General features: G+C 38.1%; 2 protein-coding genes across 2 annotated transcripts in view; one reads left to right on the top strand and one right to left on the bottom strand.

Annotated features, from left to right (window-relative positions):
• Paics (phosphoribosylaminoimidazole carboxylase and phosphoribosylaminoimidazolesuccinocarboxamide synthase) overlaps positions 1-1,085 on the bottom strand; it is a 38,503-nt gene extending 37,418 nt beyond the window's left edge. The window contains 2 exon segments of the mRNA XM_015482131.2: positions 690-1,004; positions 1,007-1,085. Coding sequence (XP_015337617.2) covers positions 690-1,004; positions 1,007-1,070 — 379 coding nt within the window. The 5' untranslated portion in view covers positions 1,071-1,085.
• Positions 1-2,782, top strand: part of Ppat (phosphoribosyl pyrophosphate amidotransferase) — a 24,830-nt gene extending 22,048 nt beyond the window's left edge. Inside the window, exons 2-3 of the mRNA XM_015482133.2 lie at positions 2,119-2,185; positions 2,525-2,782. Of these exons, the coding sequence (XP_015337619.1) occupies positions 2,119-2,185; positions 2,525-2,755 (298 nt within the window). The 3' untranslated portion in view covers positions 2,756-2,782. The remainder of the gene's footprint in view (positions 1-2,118; positions 2,186-2,524) is intronic.
• Positions 2,783-11,797: the final 9,015 nt, after the last annotated feature.

Here is an 11,797-nt window from a genome sequence, read left to right as displayed (position 1 = left end):
CTCAAAAAAAAAAAAAAAAAAAAAAAGGCTGGGGGTGTGGCTCAGTGGTAAAGTGCCCCTGGGCTCAATTCCTAGAACCCCAATAAATTATATACATACAGAAATAAATGAATCAAAATCTTCAATTATTTATTAAATCTATTTTTGTCTTTGTTTAATTATTAAATCTATATTTGTCTTTGTTGTAAAAATGAAGCTCTGCCAGACCGGTCATAAAAAGTTCATCAACTCTTTATTTTAATGCTTTTATTTATTAATTTAAGAAAATGGAAACATTAAAATAGAGGAGAAAGTTTTGTCTTGTGGAACTGTGAGAAAACAGCAGTTGAACAGTATTTTTGGTATTCTCTTTTTTACCACTTTTATCAAAATCAAACCTAAAATATTTTCAGAATCCAATCCATATTTCAGAAACACACCATACATACATTTGGCACTAGCAGTTAAGGCCATTTCAGTGTGTTTTTTCTATATTTTAACAGTTGTCAAAGTGGTATTTAACTTCTTTTTTTTTTTTTTAATTCTTACCATGTGTAAAATAGTGTAAGTTATGATTTTTTTTCAACCTTGATATTTTAGCTATATTTATCACTTGGACTCAGAAGTGTCCTGTACTTAAAGTTTGTGAAACTGTAATATGAAGAGAAATTTAAAAATAGTTTTTGTTTTTGTTTTTAATTTCTTTTTACCTTCAGTGGTCTCTGGGGCTGTGCTTGGGCTCAGCGTTGCCAGGTGCCGGCTGTTAGCATCCTCCTCTGTTAATTGTGTGGCAGGTTCATACTGCAGGATTACGTCCAAGTCATGGAAGAACTTCATAGTTTTAGAGCTGTCTCCAGAGTTGTGGGCATACTTCACAGTTCTATATTCATATTTGAGATTCTTATACTTTGTCCGGCATTGTTTCCAGTCTCTGTGTATTCCTAGTGATTGCAGCCTTTTAGCAATGTAAATAAATATTCCTTTATTTCTCAGTGTGCCATAAAGTTGTTTTCGTATGTTTTTTCTGCCCAGACACTTAGCAAAGCTTTAACCTCCTCGTCAGTCCAGTGCTTCCCAGCTTCACTCTCCATGTTGAAAGTGACCTGGAAATGATTCACTACTTGTAGCCACCAGTTTTGTTTCCTAGGAAACCAGATGGCTGGTTGTCAGTACCGCTCCTTAGAGCTTGAAAGCATCTAGTTTAACTGGTTCAAGCTGCCTGAGGGAGTAACTTAAGGAACTGCCAAATACGCAGGGCAAGCTTTGTGATTAAAGAAACTTGAACCTAAATGATTGCTAACCTTTTTTTCATTCAGCTTTAAGGAAAAATTACCCTTGAGACAAAAGGGAAAGAGACTATTTTTGTGTGTATTTCTTATGATTTGCTGTTCAGCCAAATGATTGTGGATTTTTAAAAATTGGAAATGGTTGGCAGAGCTGTTTTTCAGAGGTTTATAGCTAATGTTAATGTAAAGTGATATAAATAGAAAGTGATATTTGGGCTTGGGGATGTAGCTCAGTGCTGAAGAGCTTGCCCAACATTTGTTAGGCCCCAAGTTAAATCAATCATCAGCACTGTAAAGACTAAACAATAAAGCCTGATATTTGTTGGAGAAAAGTTGGAAAATGCAGAAAAGCATATGGAAATTGTTTTGCTTATATCTAAATACTCACCCTGTTAACCTTACTCAGAGACCAATATTACTAGAGGTTGGAGGCCCAAGTTCTGGAGTTGGATTGTCTGTCATGATCCTGGCAGCACCATCTGCTCACTGTGTGACATTGGACAAGTTATTTTTCCATTTCTTTGGTGTGCTTATCTGTGAGATGGGAATGGCAATCGCAGTCTTGCTTCACAGGATTGTTGTGAAAGCTACATTATTTCCCTTTATGTAAAAGTGTTTAGGGTTCCAGAAACTGGTATGTATATTGGTTGGAATCAGATGACAGGATCATCTTGTTGGAGTTGTCTGCTGCTGTTACCAGTCATTAGCATCATGTGTGGAAGCAGTGTGAGTCTTCGTAGCATTGAATGTTGCAGACTCAGATATGGATGCTTGTTGACAAAGTGCGGTAATGAGGCTCTTCAGAAGCTCTTCAACTGGGGACTTAATAGTTGATGCCTTTGTGTTTTCACAGGGGCCAGGAGAGTGCTGGTATGGTGACCAGTGATGGGAGTTCTGTGCCAACATTCAAAACGCATAAGGTAAACTTGAACATTGAAAAACGATGATGGTCAAGATAACAATTGCCAGATGATCATTAGTATATGAGGGGAGAAAGGAATGAATAAACAATTTGCAGAAGATAGTACCTTTTCAATCATTTTCAATTTTATATCCTAACATCTGTCAAATTAGAATCTTCCTTCATTTCCTACATGCCTACCTTCCTTCCTGCCTCTTTCCGTCTTTTCATCCTGATTAGAATTTTGGAGCATAGAGACAGTAGGTGAACTGGGGATTGCCTGAGCAGAGAGGCTTATTTGCTAGCAGTACTAGTCTGTGTTTTTTTCTAAGACATGCTTTTTCTTTGACTTCTCAAGGGAATGGGTCTTGTAAATCATGTTTTTACTGAAGACAATTTGAAGAAATTGTATGTTTCAAATCTTGGCATTGGACACACGAGGTATGCCACTACAGGAAACTGTGAATTAGAAAATTGTCAGCCCTTTGTTGTTGAAACACTTCACGGGAAAATAGCTGTGGCACATAATGGCGAATTGGTGAATGCTGCTCGGTTAAGGAAAAAGGTAAGTTTTCATTATTGCAGTTAGTTAAAAGAAGTAGAGGATCTTGTCAAGGGACATTTCTTTTCTTTTCTTTCTTTTTTTTTTTTTTAAACCAGGGATTGAACCAAGGGGCAGTTTACCACTGAGTTACATCTCCTGCACTTTTTTTAATAGACACAGTCTCACTAAGAAACTTAGAGCCTTAGGCTCATGAGTTGCTGGGATTGCAGAAATGGCATTTCTTAATTGTTGCTACCTGATGCCTAACTGCCACCAGCAATCGCATAAGAATTACCTGGAGTATTTGTTATAATTCCAGATTCTAAAATACCCCCCGCAGGCCCCCATAGTTGAGGGCATTTGAATATACTCCCAAGGTGGTTTGCAATAGTGTTGCTTTAGTGTTGAGATTTGGGAAGTTGATTTATGGTTTCTGTTTTAAGCACAGAAAAATTAGGGTTTATAGATCCTTTCTGTCCTTTGGAAATTTGTTCCTGTGTTCAAAGTTTATGTGACTTTCAGACTCATCACAGCATAATCTGTGCCCAAATATAAGGGTTTCTCACACCAACCAGTTCTCTAGAGGACATAACTGAATATCCTATAATTCAGTTCAACACTGCAACCTGGAGTCGGTCTGATCCCAATGATTAAGAGCTTAGTCCCACAAGTCTACTACTTTCCGCTTCAGATGTCAGTCACAAGTCTGAGTCTCTGATACTTTTAACCAACTGGCTATTGGGTGTTTCACGTCCCCTCCTTGATTTCCATCATTTGATAGAGCAGTTCACAGAACTCAGGAAAGTATTTTTTTTAAATATATATATCTTTATTTTTTAGTTGTAGATGGACAATACCTTTATTTATTTATCTTTATGTGGTGCTGAGGCTCGAACCCAGTGCCTCATACATGCTAGGCAAGTACTCTACCACTGAGCCAGAGTCCCAGCCCAGGAAAGTACTTTTCTTATGCTTACCAGTTGATCATAAAGCATACTACAATGAATACAGCAGAACAGTCAAGATGAAGAGATGGGTAGGGGGGCTGAGGATATGGTTCAGTTGGTAGAGTGCTTGCCTTGCATGCACAAGGGCTGGGGTTCAATCCCTAGCACCACCAAACAAAGAAAAAAGAAGACACGGGTAGGACAAAGTATGTGGGAAGAGGCATAGAGCTTTGATGCCCTTTGGGTACCACTCCAGGCTCTCCTTAGTTATCTGAAAACTATCCCAATTTGTTCTATTTGGGTTTTTATAAAGATCTCATTAAGTTGGCGTAATTGCTTGAAATAGTAGCCTTGAATTATCAGCTCAAACTTCAGCCCCCTTCCCTCCTGGAAGGTCTGGTATCAGGTTGAAAGTTACCTCTAATCACCTGGTTGGTTCTCTGGCTACCAGTCATTTCATTATCCTACTAAATACGCTTACATTGGTCATTGCAAGGGGTGTAGGAGCTGTGTGTGAGGAAAATCCAGGTCAAAAATCAACCTATGGCTGGGTGCAGTGGCACACACCTTTAATCCCAGCAGCTCAGGAGTCTGAGACAGGAGGATCACGAGTTCAAAGCCAGCCTCATCAATGGCAAGGCACTAAGCAACTCAGTGAGACCCTGTCTCTAAATAAAATACAAAATAGGGCTGGGGATGTGGCTCAGTGATCTGAGTTTAGTCCCCAGCACACATACCCCACAATCACTCCAAAATCACCAGCCTACAGTTGACTTTCCAGCACTACATATCCACCAAATGCAGATAAAATGTATCTGGGGGCAGGGGCAGGAAATTGCCTGTACTGAACATGTGTAGACATTTTTCTTGTCATTATTCCCTAAACAATAATGTAATAACTATTTGCATTGTGTTAGAAATATCTAGACATGATCTAAAATATATGGTAGAGTGTATTAAGTTATATACAAATTCTACATCATTATTTTATAAGGGACTTATGCATTGCAGATTTTGGTTCTGCAGCACTCCTAGAACTACTTTCCCATAGGTGCAGGACAGTGGTATATATTTATCAAAGCATAAGAAGAAAGTAGACCTGGGTTGATGGTACTGGCCCATAATCCCAGCAACTAGGAGGCTGAGACAGGAGAATTGCAAATTGAAAGCCACCCTCAGCAATTTAGAGAGACCCTGTCTCAAAATATAAAAAGGGTTGGGAGTGTGGGTCAGTTCCACTGGTTCAATTAAGTACCCCTGGGTTCAATTCCTGGAACCAAAAAAAAAAAAAAAAAGAGTAGAGTATAGGTTCAGGTTCAGTATCCTTTCTTTGAAATGAACCAGAAGTGGTTCAGATTTCAGATGTTTTGGGATTCTAAAATCTTTGGATTGGAACCAAGTCTAAACATAATATTAATTTATGTTTCATATACAAATTATGCACATAGGGTAAATATAATTTTGTATGATGTTTTAAATGATCTTATGCATGAAACAAACTTTCATGTGCAATTTCTACTTGTGGCATGTTGGTGCTCAAAGTTTCAGATTTTGAAGCATTTCAAGTTTTGGATTAGGGATGTTCAATTTGTATATCTGAGGCATAAAAAATCATATGAAGAAAATGGAGTCTAAACTTGAGGATGACAAATATAATATGAGAAATGAATTGTAACCATACTGGAAACTAAAATAGAATCTGGGAGTAAGGACAAAGGATGTTTACTCCTACCCTTTATTTACAGCTTATCATTTGGAACTTTCTGTGTTAACAGTGTCTAGTTTATGCCTTTGACTTCATCCATCATTTCATCCTTTTTTTTTTGGTGGTTGGGAGGGAATAACCAGGGATTGAACTCAGGGGCACTCAACCACTGAGCCACATCCCCAGCCCTATTGTGTATTTTATTTGGAGATAGGGTCTCACTGAGTTGCTAAGGCCTTGCTTTTTCTGATGGTGGCTTTGAATTTGCCATCCTCCTGTCTCAGCCTCCTGAGCAGGGATTGCAGGCATGCGCCACCACACCCGGCTTCATCATTCTTTTTAAAATTATTATCATGCAGTGTCTTCATGTACCTGGTAGTTTCTTTTTTATCCACTTATGCCATTCATCGATGCTTAGTTTCTTCACTTCACTAGATTCTGATCGTCTTGATTAGCACCCGAGGACCAGGTGGTAGTTGGTAGGGCATGTTTAGACAAGTGCATACTCCATTATTCTTTCAGTCTCTTAGAGCTGTCTCACATAAAGTAAGCAGTTTCAGAAGTTGAATGATGATGAACTGGTGGGCTGGAAGTATCTGGAACCCAAGCTTTTGTACCACTCGTTCTCCTGTTTCCCACTCTACCATTAGGGCTTCCCAGAGCTTTGCTGTGCCCTCTTTACAGGCTCTGGCATTATAATCTATGTAAGATACATTTTGCTCGGGAGTGGTGGTACATACCTGTGATCCTAGCAGCTTGGAAGGCTGAGACAGGAGGAGGATTGCAAGTTCAAGACCAGCCTCGGCAACTTAGTGAAAACTTGAGCAACTTAGTGAAACACTATCTCAAAATAAAAAACAAAAAGAGCTGGGGATGTAGCTCACTGGGTTAAGTCTCCAGTTTAAAAAAAAAAAAAAAAAAGGAGGGGCTGGGGATGTGGCTCAAGCGGTAACGCGCTCGCCTGGCATGCACGGGGCACTGGATTCGATCCTCAGCATCACATAAAAATAAAGATGTTGTGTCCACCGAAAACTGAAAAATATTAAAAAATTCTCTCTCTCTTAAAAAAAAAAAAGGATATATTTCTGGTCCTAGATGAAAAAAAAATATATAACTCATTTTAAAAATTCAGACAACCCCAAAAGTATGCAGTAAATTACTAAAAGGTCACCACTTAGAGATTAGTGTCCATTTCAATTCACTTTCTTCAGACTTGTTCAGAACTTCAACTGGTATTTATACATTTAATTGTTTAATACAGTTGATTCCTTTCTTCTANTTTTTTATTTTGAGACAGGGTCTTGCTAAGTTGCCAAGGTTGGTCTCGAACTTGTTTTCCTCCTGCCTCAGCCTCTCAGGTTGTTGGGATTACAGGTGTGTGCTACCATGCCTAGTGGCCCTGTTCATTTTTTTTTTTTAAGATAGTAGTTACGAGGGCTGGGGATGTGGCTCAAGCGGTAGCGCGCTTGCCTGGCATGCGTGCGGCCCGGGTTCGATCCTCAGCACCACATACAAACAAAGATGTTGTGTCTGCCGAGAACTAAAAAATAAATAAATAAATAAATAAAAAAGATAGTAGTTACGTGAATATATAGAGAATTTAGTGGTAATGCAGGTTGAGCATCTCTAATCCAAAAATCCCAAATGTTGAGTACCAATAGGATACCACAAGTGGAAAATTTCAAACCTGAGCTCATATGACAGGTCATAGTCAAAACATAGGCACACTAAGAATATTGTATCTAATTGCCATCAAGATGTACGTGAGGCCAGGTGCAGTGGTACACACCTGTAATTCCAGTGGCTCAGGAGACTGAGGCAGGAGGATTGCAAATTCAAAGGCAGCCTTAGCAAAAATGAGGCGCTAAGCAACTCAGTGAGACCCTGTCTCTAAATAAAATACAGAATAGGGCTAGGGATGTGGCTCAGTGGTTGAGTGCCCCTGAGTTCAATTCTGGTCCCTCGTTTCAAAAAAAAAAAAGATGTACATGAAACATAAATGAATTTCATGCTTAGACTTTGTTTGCATCCCCAAAATATCTCATTGTATATGCAGATATTCTAAATCTGAAATTTGAAACCCTCTTGACAACATTTAAAATAAAGAATACTGGATGTGTATTTGCATATGAAAACCTCCTCCTTGAAATTCCCTCATTAGCCACTAATGTATCCATTCCTTACTAAGTCTGGATTATAAAACTGTTTATATTCACTTTGTGGAATGTTCCTAGTGCTCTGCTTAATTTCATTTTTTCATACCAGGTAATTGTATAGTTATAGTGAATGATCCTAGAGCGTAACACCTAATATTAACTATCTTGGATAGTGTTAGTAGTTTCCCATTGTTATGATGAAATATACCCGAGTCTGGGAATCTTTCTAAAAAAGAAATGTTTGTCCAGCTCAATTCTGGACCTTCAAGGGAAAGGTGCTAGTCTTTGCTTATTTCTGTTGAGTGCCTCATGCCAGATAAAACCACAATGACAAGAGCCAAACTAGAAACCAGAGAACAATTCAGAAGTCAGACTCAGTTTTTATAAGAACTCTCTAGCAAGGCCAATTTAAGACCCTGAAGGACCCTTGAGAACTATCTCAATCCTTTCTGAGGACAGCCCCCACCCTGTCACACTCCACCTCCTAAGTAAGAGGTAAGTAATATTAAAATGTCCCAAAGCAACATACCTAAGGGCCTCCTTTAGACCTGCCCATTAATCCACCTCAGTGCCACACAGAGGACCATGCCACCAACACACGAACCTTTAAGGGACAAACTGTAGTAGATAGTTTAATTAGCTTCTGAAAGAAACAATATGCATATATTTCAGAAAAGATTACCTTGAGAAATGGATGAATAATTTCCTGTCCCTAAAGAGCATCTCCTTAGCCTACTGTTTATTCTTATGCCAATAATTTTTAAATGTGTAAGGTTTTCTGACAGTGATTTATTCTTTTTTATGTCTTCATATGCCTAGTGTTCTCTTCCAAGAGAAATAGAGGAATAACCATGTTTTAAGAGAGCAGAATTTCTTGCCTCACATGCACAAGGCCCTAGGTTCAATCCCCAGCACCACAGCACCACACACACCAAAAAAGAGAGCAGCATTAGCCAGGTGCAAGGGTACTTACCTGTAAGCCCAGCTACTCAGGAAACTGAGGAAGGAGAATTGGAAATTTCAGGCAGCCTTGGCAACCTTGGAAGACCCCATCTCAAAAAATAAAATCAAAAGGGTCATAAATAAAGAGGGAGGAATTAAAAATTCTAGTAAAATGAATTGTTTTTCTACAAACTATTTTCTTTCAACAGGGCTTTCCCTTCTTTTTTCCTATCCACAGTTTAAATAGTGAAATAAAATTATATTCTGGTAATGGAAAGTTTGTAGCAACCACCAAATTGTCACGTTTTACATACATATTATAATGCTAGCATAATCCAAAGAGAAAAGGAGCGTGGAGTAGAGTGTGTATTGCTGCTCATTATCTATTCATGTCTCCCCTTTCAGTGTGGACTTCCCTATGTGGAGGTGCTGTGTAAAAACCGGTATGTTGGAAGAACTTTCATTCAGCCAAACATGAGGTTAAGACAACTTGGTGTTGCCAAAAAATTTGGAGTGTTGTCGGACAACTTTAAAGGCAAAAGAATTGTTCTTATAGATGATTCTATTGTGAGAGGCAATACCATCTCACCTATAATAAAATTGCTCAAAGAATCGGGTGCAAAAGAGGTAAGTAATATTAAAATGTCCCAAAGCAACAATACAATACTGTCAATAAAAATTGAAATTCAGTATCATGAATCAAAATGGATAGGTCATTAAGGTAAGTTAGCTTGTCATATCAGATTGTTTTACAAATAACTGTGGCAATTTGGAGAAATGTAATAGCCACTCTTATACTGTATACTAAGTTTTTGAAAGACCAAAAAGCTAAATATAAAAGCTTAAGAATAATTTTGGAAAGTTAATTAGAAGACCAACTTTAAAAATCAAAATAATAGAATGCTTTTTAAATCTATACAATTTTGATTACTTTCTCCATTTGAAGACAAAATCATTCCAGTGTAATAAATTTAACTCTTTTATTTGTATCACATCATCTCCTAGAAAAAAAAATTCTTTAAAGCTTTTAATTTTCTTAGTTAACAAATAAACATGTATTTATTTATGGATATAACATTCTTTGATGCATTTTTCAGCATACAGGCCTACCTCACTTTATTGCACTTTTCTTTATTGAACTCCACACATACTATGATTTTTGCAAATTGCTTTTCAGCAATCCTGTATTGAGCAGGTTTGCTACTGCCATTCTTCCAGCAGTATGTGCTCGCTTTAAGTCTCCATATAATAAAGAAGTAAAAGGACTGGGGATGTAGCTCAGTGTAAAGGGCCTCTGGTTTCAATCCCCAGTACCTTCTTTAAAAAAAAAAAAAAAGAAAGAAAGAAAAGAACATTATGGGCATTCTCATGATATTTAAGATTTTTTGTTGTTGTTGTATCTGTTACGGTGATAGGTAATCAGTAATCTTTGATGTTACTATTGTAATCATTTTAGGGTACCACAAACTGTCCTGACAAGATGGCAAACTTGATTGATGTGTGTATTCTGATGACTCCATTGACCACCCTTTTCCCTGTCTCCCTTTCCTTTGGCCTGTGTGTTCCCTGAGTCAGCAATATTGAAATTAGACTAGTGTATTACCCTACTATGACCTTTAAGTGTAAAGAGAAAGGAAAAACAAATATCTCTCACTTTAAATTAAATACCAGTGAGGAAGGCATGTGGAAAGCTGAGAAAGGCTGAAAGCTACATCTCTTGTGCAGTTTACCCACATTGTAACTGCAAAGGAAAAGTTCTTGAAGGAAACAAAGTGTATCTCTATGAACCCACAAATGGTAAGAAAGCAAAACAGCCTATTGGGATATGGAAAAAGTTTTAATGGTCTGGAGAGATCAAACCATCCACAACATTCCTTATAGCTGATCCAGATTAAGGTCCTAACTCTCTTCAGTTCTAGTTCACTGTTAATACCCACTGCTGGGTAAAGAAGATGTCTTTCAAAATATTATTGTTCAGGGCTGTGATTGTAGCTCAGTGGTAGAGCGCTTGCCTAGCACACGTAAGGGACTGAGTTCGATCCTCAGTACCACATACAAAAGGTAAATAAAATATGGTTATTAAAAAAATTTAAAAACATTATTGTTTATAGATAATGTATCTGGCTACCTAGGAACTGTGACAGAGTTGTATGAGATTTTTGTTGTTTTTATTCTTGCTTGTCCAACAGCCATTCTGTAATCTCTGGAACAAACAGTGATCTTGACTTTCAGGTCTTATTAGTTAAGAAATGCATTTTGTTAAGGCTATCCCTGCCATATAAACAATGATTTCTTGATGGATCATGACAAAGTAAATTGAGAATGTTGTGGAAAGGATTCACCATTCTAGATGCCATTAAGAACATTTGTTATATAAGGGAGGAGGTCAGAATATCAACATTAATTGATATTTTGGAAGAAGTTGATTCCACCCCTTATGGGAGGGTTGAGGGGTGCAAGATTTTAAAAGAGGAAGTAACTTGATTTGTTAGAAGTAGCTAGAGAACTAGAATTGGATGTATGGAGCATGAAGGTATGACTGAATTGTTGCAATCTCATGGGAGAACTATAATGACAGTGAGTTGCTTGTCTCCCCATCTCTACCCACAAAATGGAGAGTGAACCCAGGGGCACTCTGGCACTGAGCTACATCCCCAGTCCAAAACAAAGTATTTAAGATATTTCAGAAACTTAGTTGACAAAGCAGCAGCAGGATTTCAGGGAACTAACTCCAATTTCTAAAAAGTCTTATTGTGGGTAATGTGCTACCAAAACAGCATCACATGCCACAGAGAAATCTTTCCTGAGAGGAAGTCAATGTAGCAAATTTCATTGTTGCCTGATTTTAAGAAATTGTCACAGCCACTTCAGCAGTCACCACCATAGTCATCCTGAAGGCAAGATCTTTGCAAAAAGATTACAGCTTGTTGAAGGCTCAGATTACTATTAGTACTTTTTAGCAATGAAATTTTTTTGTTGTTGCTATACAGGGGGTTGAACCCAGGGGTGCTTGCCTACTAAGCCACATCCCCAGCCCACAGTGCCTTTTAATTAGTTATTGATGATTTGTTTTTTTTTTTTTTGCTTATATGCAATGCTAAGAATCCAACCCAGTGCCTCACATGCTAGGCCAGCACTCTGCCACTGAGATACAACCCTAGCCCCTGAGCCCTTTTTGTATTTTATTTAGAGACAGGATTGTGCTGAGTTGCTTAGGGCCTTGCTAGGTTACTAACACTGGCTTTGAACTTCCAATTCCCCTGCCTCACCCTCCTGAGCCACTGGGATTACAGGCATGTGTCACCACACCCAGCTAATAAAGTATTTCCCTTTTTTT

Source organism: Marmota marmota, unplaced genomic scaffold, assembly GCF_001458135.2.
Source record: "Marmota marmota marmota unplaced genomic scaffold, marMar, whole genome shotgun sequence".
Taxonomy (NCBI): domain Eukaryota; kingdom Metazoa; phylum Chordata; class Mammalia; order Rodentia; family Sciuridae; genus Marmota; species Marmota marmota.
Note: the sequence above shows the minus strand (reverse complement) of the source record. Positions and strands in the feature narration are given on the sequence as shown.